Raw genomic sequence first — 13775 nt, forward strand, 5'->3', positions numbered from 1 at the left:
ATTTATATATGTATATATATATACACACGTATACTTCTAAGGCTGGATCTACAGCACATATAGCTTAGCTCTTAAAACTAACCTTTACCACCAACCTATTATATTCTTGTTAGAGTAAGAAAATAAAAACCTGTATTGCGTAAGTCTTCATTTACAACAGTGTAAAGTAGAAGTAATGAAAAAATCTGCAAGATAATGTAAGTGAATGTTTAAGTCTTACTGAGAACACTGTCACTTTATATAAAATGAATAGTATCCAGTATCAACTTACTGAATAATATGTTAAAACGAGAACTGGAGCACCTGCACTTTGAATCCTTGCTTCTTTTATACAGATATTCAGGATTTTTTTTAAATTTTGCTAGCTGTTTTATAATTCATATTTGTTCAGTTCAGGATCATGCCTGGTTGCCTCTTTATTTGCTGTTTTCAGAATATTTTCTGTAGAATACTGTTGATTTTTTTTTTATACTCCTGTGTATTGCATCCATGTAACTTGCAGATTTTTTAGCAGAAGCTGTGTTTTAATTCTTTTGTTTTAAAAGAATGCTTTTAAACTGTCAGATGAAGTGGTTTTTAACCACAAATAGGTAATGTGAACAAATAAAGTACACTCTGCACAGATTTGATTTTTAACTATTAAAGTCATGCTAGAGGGAGAAGTAAGTGATTGTGTTTTACTACGCAAACAAATGACTTTGGATCTTCAACACCAGGTTTCAGGACAAAAACATTTGTTGTTTCCATGCCTGGTTTTGTTTAATACTTGGATGTGTTTGACTCCATCTGCGACAAGCAACCCATGCAAGCTTCTCTCACACCACCCAATTTGGTTAAACAGTTTTCCCTGCTATGCTCACCTTCGGTGACAACAGTTGTAACTACTTTTTAAGACCCCTTGATATTCCGTAACAGAGCTGTGCTTTGCTGTAGCTCACTAGGCATGCTTTTAAGACTTCAAATATGAGAACGTCTTTTACAGGGTGCTTGGTAAGCTGTCAGCCTCAAAATCACCGCAGTGACAGAACAGCTGTGGATGAGCTTTGTTCAGTGAATATATCTTTTTGAAACTTAGTAACTCGCTATTTGTGTGCATATAAAGTTAGCTTGCAAAACGTGGCTGTTTATTTCTGAGTGCTCTGAGTTAGCAGCACTACTCTTATATCCCTGTCTCGTTTTACTGTTGGGGTTTTTTTTATTTGTTGGGAGTAGAGTTCCCTCCTTTATAGTTGAGCCCTATGTAGATTACATGTAACAATATGAAAAGCAATAGACTCTTTCTGCATATGACAGTATGTGGATTGGTTTACATGTGTATCAAATCATTACATCCATTTGAAGCCACAGTCACCATTTTGAAGAATATGACAGTTTTCACTTAAGATGCCAAGGCTGGAGTAGGATCATAGAATACCAGGTTGAAAGGGACCACAAGGTAAATGCTTTACTGTAATGCCTGGCAGCTGAGTAAGTTATCATAGCAGTCTTCAACACTAGTTAATGTCCCTAAGCAGACTGTTGATCTTTTTCAGTTTGCAGATCCCTAAAATATTTCTTTTAGGTGTCTGTCATGGTAAAGCAAATTTAAGGCTGTCAGCAATTTTCCACGTGCCCCTAGAGATGCATGGACCACAGCTGAAAATCATTTCTCTTGAAAGGGCATTGCTTCACTGACCTCCCCCACAGGAAGGGCTTAGTGGAAGATACAGAGCACAGCTGTGACTTTGATTAGGAATAAAGGTTAACAAAGGTCGGGGGTGTGCAGGAATGTTAAAGGCCATAATACCCACGAATTCGTAATGCCTGTCAAACTTGGACTTTCCTGTTGTACAACTGCCTGTGCAGCAGATGTAAGATTTCACAGAATATTAGAAGTTGGAAGGGACCTCGAAAGATCATCCAGTCCACCCCCCCTGCCAGAGCAGGGTCACCTAGACTAGGTCCCCCAGGAACGCATCCACGCGGGGTTTGCATGTCTCCAGAGAAGGAGACTTCACAACCTCTCTGGGCAGCCTGTGCCAGTGCTCTGTCACCCTCACAGTGAAAAAGATTTTCCTCATGTTCAGATTGAACCTCCTGTGCTCCAGCTTGCACCCACTGCCCCTTGTCCTGTCATTGGCTGTCACTGAGAAGAGCCTGGCTCCTTCCTCCTGACACTCGCCCTTTATAAATTTATAAACATGAATGAGGTCACCCCTCAGTCTCCTCTTCTCCAAGCTAAAGAGACCCAGCTCCCTCAGCCGCTCCTCAGAAGGGAGATGCTCCACTCCCTCCATCATCTTTGTGGCTCTGCGCTGGAATCTTTCAAGCAGTTCCCTGTCCTTCCTGAACTGACTTGAAGTAGGCTTGCATGTAACCCTGTCTCTGTATGGTACTGGAACAATCTTGAGAGATAAACACTTTTTGTATGGATTTAAGGTCAGATTTAAATCTTACTCCTTTCTTTTGGCATTTGATTTAAGGTATGTATCTTGCATGATGATTTCAAAAGTAGGAAATATAAGTGAGCCAGCCTGCATTTGTTCCAGCTGTTGTGTTTTCCAGTTGAGCTTTCATGTGCACAGATGTTCTGCTGGCTGCCCTTTCTACCATTTGTGCTACAGTGTTCTTAGGAAAAGCAAACACAAGCTCAGTACCAGAACCTTGGGGACCTGTAAACAATTTCTCATAGCTGGAGGAGACCAAAAAAAAAAAAAAAAAAGATAGGATAAAGCTTTCCCTCATATCACAGTGCAAGTGCATGACCTGTCAGAATGGCTATCTGGAAACTGTTATGTTTTCCAGCAGGCCATACATAACACACTAACGTCGACAATATTTTAGAATAACTCATTCTTTATTTGCTACCGTTGTAAACATCTCTTAACATTACACAGACAGCACGGTTTACATTATTGCTTTTATATTGTGGTAAACAGATTTTTCTATTAGTACACACCTATCTAAGCACAGTGTGGTAAGAAGAAACTGCCCACAAGCTGTCTTGGGCTGTTTTCTTCTCATCCCTAGCAAGAGACAAAATACAGACTGGCATGAGAAACATCAGTCCAGAGATCAATCACCATTTTACCACAGTGACACAAAACAAGAACGACAGAAAGAAACACCAGGTTACATCTATTTTTCACTAGCAGTATTTCCAAGAATACCAACTGCTGAACTCCCACCTACCTAAATACAAACCTTTTCATCACCGTAATTCTTAAAACAAGACTAACCAATAGTTTTTTGTAAAGTGTTTGTTATTTAAACCATGATGGAAAATCTGAAAAATGAATGCTTGAGGCTTTCTGTGTTTTATTTTTTGTTTGCCTTTTTAAATTATTTTTTTTTCGAAGACTGAAAATCCAAAACTATTTCTGTGAGGTGCTTAAATTGGCCCCCTTTCCTATCGTCCTTTAGGGCACAATGCCCTGTTCTTTACACTGCTCTATCAGGGACAGAAGCACACTAGTTTTAAAACATTCTCAGTTTCTTTCCTCCCAAGTAGCACTGTCTTCAAGTCACACTTTCCAGTCAGGTTGGTTACGTATGAAGCAATGTGTTAGTTTACTGAAAGACTAGATTTTACTTTTGCTTATGGTAAACATCTGCTTATCTTCAGATGAATCTGTTCATGGAGTGGCACCATGGTTCAAAAGTGGAGGTAGTTTGTTAAACAGCTGCTACAAGAACAACAGATTAGAGAACCACCTTGTTGTCTTCAGTTTCAGATTTTTTTCTAAAATTACTATTGCATATAAGCTTTCACATAGTGAATGCTTTATATAGGCAGCAAGTTAAAAAACTAACAATACTTGCAAGTTCTAGTAAGACAATACATACTTTAAAGTATGACAGTTAATAAATAACAAAAGAATTTAGCAAGGTCTTAAGACTCTTCGAATAAACCATGAGCAACAAATTCTGATGTTACACAAACTGATTACATCAACTTGCAGAAAAGTGGCCAACCTCCAGTTTGAATCTTCTGTAACCTTAGGACTGTCACCCTACAACAGAGTTAGTATAAAATACCACTGAGCAGCAAAACACTGTTCTGCCCTAAACACAATTTTACCTTTTTCCGTATATTCTAGCTACCACCATAATACAATTAGCCTACCACTGGTGCAAAACCCAGTACTAGTCTACATCTACTGCATGACTCCTGGACAGCAGGACTGGGCTACCTGATTGTACAAAACTACATGCAAATTCTAACTGTTCACCAGGAAAGTGTATTGGAGCCTAACATAAATATTCACCTTGATTAATACATGCAAACTAATGCATTCCCATGTTTGGAACTTGTCTGATGGCTGGGTCTACTCTTTTCCTTGTATATTGCCACAGTTTACTCCCAGCTCACACTCTAATTGGGAAGAAGAAAAAAAAAAAAAGGTAACTAAGACGCATCTCGCATTGGGCTCAGTCTACGTTCTACACTAAAACCTTAGGTGTGTTACCAGAAATCTGCAACTTGATGGTTGGGCTTTAAAAGCCTCACCAGTAGTTAAACATCAGTCTCCTGGTGAACAAGGAACCAAGTGAAAGGTTCAAGGCTGGAAAGACGAGGGTGTAGATTATTTTTGCAATCGGTGCCATTAAAAAAAAGAAAGGTTGCAGACTCTAGCACGGGAGAGTGTTTGAGAGAGATGGCTCAGGCAATTTTGTTACTTGCTAGCAAGTGTAGATGAAAATAAAGAATGGGTTCTCCTTTCCTGCTGCTGCTAAACATATTGGAATCACTTCTGAAATTCAAAGTCAGTCATGTTGCTTACAAAGGAGATCTACAAGCAATAGCAAAAATTATTAATGAGGACAAACATGAAGGAAGCTGGGGCTAGAACGTAACAGACAACAAACTTCTCAGCCACTGGAAAGAATCCACTTTCTACCTCCTTCCTCAGATTTTTTGGGAACGTCCCATATCTACAGGGGTGAGAAGAAGAGAGCTCCACCACAGGCTCTGAATCCCAGAACACTCTCCACAGGATCTCAGCTTTCAGTGGTGAGAATTACAGGACCCAAGTACCTGGGAGCAGCAACAGAACCAGGCTGCCTGCGGTCGTCAGTCCTGTGTCCAACTCAGTCAGCTTAGCTGTTCAGCTCACAAGCCATGGCGTAACCATAAATACTCTCTACAAGCATCTTCACAGTACTTTTTGTTAGTAGAATAGTATCAACCCAACACAGCTGAGATGAACCCTTCTCCACCCTGCACATGTTAAACTCAACAATTCTTTAACTCTTGTCTATACCCAAGGTATCATAAGAAGAAAACAGAACTGCATTACCTCCTACGTATATACTGTCTATCCTGATCAGGAGCTATCCCACAAATAAGCAATCGCCAACACTTAAGGGATCTAGAGCAAGTGGGTGGATGCAGTGCAAGAGGTCTCTAGTTAATACAATACAGACACAGAATTACCGAGGTGGGAAGGCACCTCTGGAGACCACCTATTCCAGCCCCTGCCCAAAGCAGGCTGCTTGCTTAGGACCATGTCCAGATGGGTTTTGATTATCTCCAAGGAGATGTAGTATTACATGTTACGATAATACATTTGATACTTATGTAGTGTAACATCATGCATTACAAAGGGTTGGTTTTTTTCTTTGCATGTTCAATATTTGTATTCTTCAGCAATCTCTTCATGTTTAGTCACTGACTACAAGTTAACTAATTTACCTGAGATGATTTAGAAAAAAAATAACTAAAATGAAACTATGAAAGCTTGTATTAGCATACAAATTTTGTCCCACTGTGTGCTATTTAGTTATATATATTGAAAGAGTCTTTCCCAAATAACTCAAGCTTCTAAGGCTATGATCTGGTTACAGAATCAAAACAAAATACTGATTGAATAAAGCAGAAGGCACTTATTTAATAGTAGGTTTTAGAAATCGAAGTGATGGTCATACCAAATCTGTTTAAAATTGCTTTAAGCAATAATTAGTCACAATATAGATATGAAGTCCTACTGACTAGATTGTCTGAGGATGCTAAGATTCAGGAACATGTTGCAGCTGCATCCCTTCCATGGAAAATACATCTTTGTTAGAGACTTAATGTACTCAGATTTGAATTTATTTTCACAAAATAGGGACTGCAGCTGCAATAAAGGTTTTTAATGAGTGAACTTTATAAAAGGGCTAAGCTAACTCTCTTGTACTTCCCACTGAGAATTCCCCATCAGCCGCTAAAAGAAAGGTCTGGCAACAGACACAAAGTTGAGCAGCTGGAGTCAGATTAGAAAGAATTGAAAATTTTTAGAGTAGGAATATTTTTAGAAGGAGTAGCTTTAGTCTGAGGATCTGATCCTCACACTGATGATTTGGGTTTTTTGTTTGTTTTCAAACTAAGCTTTTTCCAAGAATAGGAATTTGCTGGTAGGAATCCATAGATAAAAAAAACAAACGAACTTCCTTAGCCAAAAGTAATTTTTAGTAAGTACATCAGTCTGTTGGTGGATTAAGCCTCACAGAGAAATTTAACATTGACGAGTGAACAATCAGCTACATGTACAGCACAACACAAAAAGTCTACAACCAGAGTAATTTCAATTAAAATAAGTTTTTTAAAGACAATTAACAGCTAAACCTATTAACGGAAAACATGATGTGGCATAAATACCTGCTTCACGTTCTTGCATCAAGAAGCATAAAAGAAATTGTGAAAGCAAGTGATCCAGAGGCTCTTTAGACTCATGGGTTGGTTTTTTGTGTTGGTTTGTTGGTCTTTGTTTTTTTAAAAAAGCTGTCCTTTGGAGAATAGCATATGAAGACCTGTAAACAGAGGTTGATTGTCCAAGCTTTCTTAACTGAATTTTGATTTTTTTTTAATGTAAAAAAGTTCTACTGTTAAACAGTTTTTGGTGAAACATGCAAAACTTCCATCCAAATGCATAATTCCATTTCTTATGCAGAACCTCAGAGTGCAGAGGAGTTAAGGTTTCTTTGTACTTTGCAAGGTTAGTATCACATCGCAATTCAGTAGAAGTCCCTTAATTTTTTCATGGAATTTCTCTCTGTATTGGTTGAAGTGCATGATGCTTTCTGGTTCTTCTTCAAACCAGAACTTGTCAAACTCATAAACCAGATAACCTGTGAAGAAAATTAAACACAGATCTGCAAAAATTACCTCCACAACTTTCTGCCTTGATCTAGCTAGACCTAGAATAATCTTTTAGAGTCTATTCAATCCCTTAAAATAGGGAGTATCCCATACTGGTCAACAGCAAGCTTTTGGACTATAATAATGAATTTAAAAATTAATCTGCAAATACTAAATTTTCAGACTGCAATCTGTAATATATAGAAAGCCACCCAAATTTACCCCTCAAATTCACACTTCTGTAGCACAATGGTTAAGCATCACATGCATTTTTCAATACCTGATCTAGAAGATAAGCAGCTTACTGTGGCTAATGTGAAGAGTGGAAACGCACAGCACAAAACCAAAACTTTCCATTGGTAACGTGGTAACTGCCTCTGGTAACGTGTACTGAAGAAGCTACAGACACTTACAGTAAAACTGATGGAAGTGCTCCATCTGCGGCAATCCAGAGACCACATTGTACAGATGAGACTTCAAAGCACCGTTCTTAAGTAAGCTGTATGCCATTTCTGTCAGATTGATCCCAACTATTGCATAAGAATATCTGCAACACCAATCATAGGTCATGGTTTACCTTATGGATCGAAGGACTTTAAAGCTTCCCAAAAACAGCGCATATTCGGATAACTGGAAGAGTCAATTTTTCCTACTACCCTTGTGGACAAGCTGACTCTGGCCTACAGACCACTCCTTCCATTCCCTGGTGCATCCAGCCATGTAAAAGTTACTTAAAAACTCTAGTTTCCTATACAATAGTACGACAAATGCCTCCCTTAGGCAATAATGAGATGGCAAGGCTAATCAACATGGACCTCAATTTCCTCATTTGAAATAATTAAATCTACTGCAATATTAAAAATCTGGCATCAGAATGTTGTTACAGTATGAATGGCATGGCCTCAACATGTTCTTCAAGCTGAAAAAAATCTGGTTTTTCTGCTGCATGGTAGAAAAAAGCACCACAATATTAATTCTTAAAGGACTCTTAAAACAAGTGGTTCTGAGGGAAGGAAAAAAATGCATTCATTTGTGTCAATGATATGGGTATTTAACTGATTTAAATGGCTTGGATATTCTGTTCAGGACTTAGTTGCACAAGGCATTATTATTTATAACTGCAGTTACGAACGTTTCCCATTCTTGGTAGGTGACAGAGTTAACTGGTGACTGGAGGGATCAGAGGATATATACACATTTACCAGCCTTCCTCTGCATCTGACTGGTTTTAAAGTATATCTCCTTGTAAAATGAGCTCAATGTCTGAATATGCAAAGTTTTCAAAAATGAAGTTGAACGATATCAAAACATCTATTTGTGCATACTTATTACAGAACAGAAACCTAACAAAAAGGGGATCTTAAATGATAATCTATACCATCCCAACATGGTATCAGTAAGAAGATTTTAAGTATTCATTTCTAAATCTAATCTAAGCTGATCACAAATAAAACTAGATATGATGTTAAAGGTCTTCACTGCGTTAACCAAAGCCAGTATTTTGCAACGGTTTTTGTCCCAGCAAGTCTACTCTGAAAAAAAACCAAAAGTTGCACATAGTTCCCAACCCAAAATTAATTTCTGCATTCAGTTTCTCAAGCCTTTCTACTTTGACCCTTTTTTAATCTTTTAACGGAAAAACACACAAATATTTTCCTCTTTCTTTTCAGGACACACACTTGGCACTCTTCACATGAGCTCTTACACAGAATAAGCCAGGAAGTCATGTAGTGACTTACCCCAGCTTTGGGTGATTTGAACGAGAGAGGATCTGACGAGCTTCATTGGTGTAATGTTTACTGAAATACCTGGCAGTGTAAAACAGTTCATATAAAACAAATAATGTCTTCAACATCAAAATGTGTACCTTTACAGTAAAGCTAAATACTACTCTGCACTGAAAAATGGCACAAAATGAAAACCAAGGAAAAGTTAGCAGATTAAATTATACTCAGCATTAACTAATACTGTTAGAAAAACCCCAAATATTGTGATCTGAACATCAAATATGAAGTTCACCCAAGTCCACAAATTAGCTTAGAAAAGTTATGCAAACTTGTTTATTTCTCATTACACTAATTAATTCAGGATTTTAAAAAGCTTTTGTCAAGTTACTTTCTAAGTTCTAACCTATCAAATCTATCACGACAACAAAAAATAAGGTATCTTGAGCAACGTTCTGCTCCTCCCCTCACTTGTTGGCCCACACATTTACAGATGTGCAGCCACCAAAAACATTGACTTATTTAGAACATTCCGTTTTTCGCTGTACAGAAGCCACCACTTCTATTTGCTTCTATTTGGTCTTTATTAGAAATAGCATCAACTAGAGAAAACATAGATAATAAAAATTAGTTACAAGGGAAATGAAATACTTTCACTTACACCAGATTCACCAATCCCAGCAGGCCCATTCCTCTGAAGTCTGTTTTGGGATCATCACCTTGGAAGCCAATGTCACACCACTGCTTGGTGATTCTGGCCTTCAGACTCTCATGAGGCATCAGCAAATTCCAAAGCTGCACAAATATGTTTCCACATTACACACAGCTGCTAAAGTATGCCAAGTCGTGTAATTCAGAACACTTGCTGCTGCACATTAGAAACCATTCACCACGGAACAGGATACAATATGCATGCTGTTCTTTTCTGTTAGTGGCACTCTGGAGTCACACTACAATGGCTTATTTCAGAAGTTATGAAAATGATGACATTTAACATTAGATGTGATAATTTTCCTTTGCGGACAAAGCCACTGTATTAATACTAATGCAGCAAAGGCTTGTTCCACTTCAGAGATTAATTTATGCACTATTTTCTGATAGGACAGCTATAAACTGAATATAAATTTTCAGTGAATCCTTACTTAACACATCAATATTGGGACTTGCAAAGCAAGTTGAGACAATTATGAAATGCTAAGAAAATGACATACTAATATATTTGCACAGTAGAAGCTATTTTAAAAAGTCTCAAGCAATATGATATTTGCTTGCTATTATTTATTGTTCCCTACAATATATTACTGATAGTTATCTTCCAGCATTACACTGTCTGACAGTGACTGGGATGTAGTACGAAGAAAACACTAGTGTATTTTTTTATTTAGTAATTATTGGTTTATATGTGCATAAGGTTAAATACCTTTTCAGTTATGATCCTTCACTGACCCATTACAAAATTATTTTGCTATTTATGTGTTGTTGTTCTGTCTGAATTCACACAAAACAATCCCAGTGCAAGTAACTCTATCTTACTAATTTGTATTGCTTTCACATTGTATTTTAATGTGTCGCTTCTATAATGGCTTATCAGTTCACAACTTGAAAAGCGACAGGCCAGCTGGTAAAAATACTACTGATAAATTAAGTTCCTTCAAGCAGTTGGACTTAAAGGGCATGGGGGAACCCGATTCCCTGTTTAAAAGATTATTTTTACCTCAATTAACTGTTCCTCATGTTCTTCATTATCTGAATCATATGGGACCTTCCTCAAATTTTCCACGTTCAAGTATAGCTTTTTATAACCTGTTATTTGCAGTAAGGATATACGCAGATTTGTTTTAAACCTGAAATAATAACAAAACACCACACAGAAGCTATTAAGAGGCACAGTTAGCCTTAAATTCTTGCTTGAACTACCAGATAAGACCTTTCTTTATGTTAATGCAAGGTAAACACTAAAACTAGGAAGTGCTTGAGATCTGTCTTTCAAATTACAGCATACTGGCTAAGTATACAGCTATATGGATCTTATTTCTACTGAAAAAAACCTCTAGCTGATTCCAGTGCTGCACAGTTGGGCCCTGTTCACTTAAATTATGGAAGGAAAAAAACCAACTTTTTAAAAATCTGTGCTGACACAAGAAAAGTGCATATCATCCTGACCCCTGTACCTTCATCTACCCCAAAACCTTTTGTAAGTCTTAAAGTGAAACTTGGTCAGAAATACTTACAGCTTCAGAGAAGTGTTTCATTTTTAATGCACTATACTTTCTAAAATACATCTAAGCAATTACATAGTTCACATAATCAACCTATGCAATAATCACATTACTTAAAAGGAAGGAGTAACAGAAGGGACCTGCAACAAAGAGGTGCCGTTATCCCAAATTCATGTCAATTAAAACCTTGCAATTTATTTTCTAGAACTGAAAAGAACATAACCATACTCCTAATTTCAATCTAAAGATTTGTGCTGAATGGACAAAATACTGTATCAGATTAAGCAACTGCAAGAATGCGCCAAGAAGTCAGAACTGTCTGCCATGAAGAACCTATGTTCAGGTTCCAAACGTACCCTGCATCCTTCTGTTCAATTTTCTTTTCTTTCATTACATCTCTGACACATTTCTCCACCTCAGCTTCATCAGCATGTACAGAATTTCTTAAAACCTAGAAAGTTAACACAGCAAAAGACCTTGTGAGGAATGCAGAAATCCATGATCCACTTTATTCTTACATAACAGCCTCTGAATATCTGCCATGTATCAATTCTTTACTGTAAAAGGAGACCAGTCAATTTAGTGCAAATGTTTACAATAAATGGCCTCAAATCGCATCTAAAAGATCTGGAATAATTACATAAAAGCACGGTTTGTAAGTCTGTCACACTGTAACCAACTTTACACAGGAGTCACATAAAGAATAAATAAAAAACCTCGAGTTGCTCAGTCTAGGTTCTCACTTACTTTCAACTGCTGAACTGAAACATGTTCTTCCTAATCCAACTGAAACAAACGCAGCTATTGAGGAGCACAAGTGGCAAAACTTCAATAAGGAAATAATGCTTCAGAAGTAGGAGACAGTAAACAAATGAAATCAGGGTTTCAATGCTGTGGTGAAACAAAAGAACTTAACATAACACATCACTATTCTGCAGTCTTCTAAAGGGCAAAATCTAGTAACGTTAATTATACACTGCCCATTTGAAATCACAATTTCACTTCATCTCTTGAACTTTTTATGGTCACAATGCATTCTGTAATACAACTCGTGCTAATGCCAAAGCAGCTTCATTTCAGTACAGCAAAAGGTAACTTTTAAAGCTGAACATTAATATATTTGATATACTCAATTTATCTAGATCACATTTCTGGCTTCTTCAAGAACAGCAAAAAAATTATCGTGATGGTGAGAACTGACCCTCTCCAAGAACAGAAGCTCTGTGTAATGACTCGTCTGACCTGCTGCTAAAGAGCAGGTAATCTTTCAGAGAGATGGAAACAAACATTTTAAGGGGCATGGAGTTATTTTTCAGAAACCTAACATACAGAACCCAAAATGCTGTGTTCTCTCCTCTCTGCCTTTTATTCCTCTATTTTCTTCCACCCTCCAAAAGTAAACGCACATGTTCTTTTCTTGCATCTGTCTCTGAAAGAAGGTTTTATTACAGTTTAATCTCTAATATCTTTTACCTTATTCTTTGATGATGCCAGTGAATGTTCTGCAATACAAAAAAAAGTCAGTTTAATTGAACCGAATTGTTTTAAATAATCAGCAGTAAGTGCTCTTGTGGCGCCTAAGTATTATAAAACTTTGCATCCCTTTTATACATGCAATTAATAAAAAATTACTCAATCTTAAAATCACTGGGTATCAAGTAACCAAAAGTCTTAATTTACATATTTTTTTATAATCCTCAAGTGCAATGCACAAAATAGATTTTTTTAAAGCATTGATCAGTTACATGTACAAAAACAAAGACAAATTTGAAAAGGTGTCAAGACAAAAATATGTCTCTTGATATTTTTCCATTCTTAAGCAATGTTTTGTGTTTATTACTGAAGAATAAGGAAGCAACGTCACTTTCTCAAGCTGTTGTTGCTGAAAGAGCAAATGCAATAAGTAGTTTCTTAAATTACTGTTTCAGAGCAAAATTCTGCATCAAGCAGCCCTTTGCATTTAATCGCTTCCTCCCTCCATTCGGGTCTTTTCTGTGTGGCTTTTTTGGTAACAGGAAGGTAAAAATATATAGAGCAATGGGAAGACTCTGAGGAAAAATACAGGATTTCTGATTTACTTTTTGAAGCTAACTAGAATTACCTTGTTGAGCAGCCAAGAACACCAGATCTGGCATTCTTATTTAAAATTGACACAAAATAGCCAAGAAGAAGGGAACTGTGAAAACACGATCCACAGGACGCACGCCACACTCGGGACAGGGACTGGTTTCCAACTATTGCTTTTCACGACGTTTCTAAAGATGTAAACCAGCCGCCTTTTAAAAATGCCCGTCGGTGTGTAAGGTCGCTAAGCCCCACTGCTGCCTCTTCACTCATCTTGCCAGCTGGCACAAGGACGTGTTTTGTCGTGCACCTTTTGGCTGCTGTCCTGCAGGCTCGCCATGGGCCGGGAGGGACCAGCAGAGGACCTGACTGACCGCGCCTTTCCACCTCGCACCCCTCGTTACCTATGCTCAGCGTCCTCTGCGCGCCCGCCTTGGGGCCATCCAAGAGGCGCTGTAACTCGCATTTCCCCGTCAGCAGCCTGAAGATCCACTTCACCCAAAACCGAAAGTAGGTGCTGTATAGGAACCCCAACAAGCGCACGAACATCTTCTGCGGGAAGAAAGCCCCGCCTTAGCAGGAGAGTAATGGTGGCGGCGACGGACCCCCTGTGCGACCGTCCTCCCTTCCCCGATACCGCCGGCCGCAAACACCCTCCTGCGAGGGACG

The 13775-nt window shown here is 38.0% G+C and overlaps 1 protein-coding gene across 1 annotated transcript; it reads right to left on the minus strand.

The window, feature by feature from the left end:
* Positions 1–6743: 6743 nt before the first annotated feature.
* ELMOD2 (ELMO/CED-12 domain containing 2) lies at positions 6744–13655 on the minus strand. Its single transcript, XM_010189273.1, has 8 exons — positions 13511–13655; positions 12516–12544; positions 11399–11493; positions 10538–10667; positions 9485–9618; positions 8839–8907; positions 7513–7646; positions 6744–7089 (listed from the first exon to the last, which is right to left on the minus strand). Exons 1-8 carry the CDS (start codon positions 13653–13655, stop codon positions 6932–6934), a joined length of 894 nt encoding a protein of 297 aa, XP_010187575.1. The 3' UTR covers positions 6744–6931.
* Between the last annotated feature and the right edge of the window lie 120 nt (positions 13656–13775).

Source organism: Mesitornis unicolor, unplaced genomic scaffold (genome assembly GCF_000695765.1).
Source record: "Mesitornis unicolor isolate BGI_N332 unplaced genomic scaffold, ASM69576v1 scaffold26307, whole genome shotgun sequence".
NCBI classification, from domain to species: domain Eukaryota; kingdom Metazoa; phylum Chordata; class Aves; order Mesitornithiformes; family Mesitornithidae; genus Mesitornis; species Mesitornis unicolor.

Bases quoted from the DNA above. Each gene is read 5' to 3' on its own strand.
- ELMOD2 (XM_010189273.1), bottom strand. From the start codon at position 13,655: ATGTTCGTGCGCTTGTTGGGGTTCCTATACAGCACCTACTTTCGGTTT. The intron at 12,545-13,510 runs GTAACGAGGGGT...TTTGTATTGCAG, and splicing joins GCAGAGGACGCTGAGCATAG to AACATTCACTGGCATCATCA. The intron at 8,908-9,484 runs GTAAGTGAAAGT...TTACACTGCCAG, and splicing joins CTGGGATTGGTGAATCTGGT to GTATTTCAGTAAACATTACA.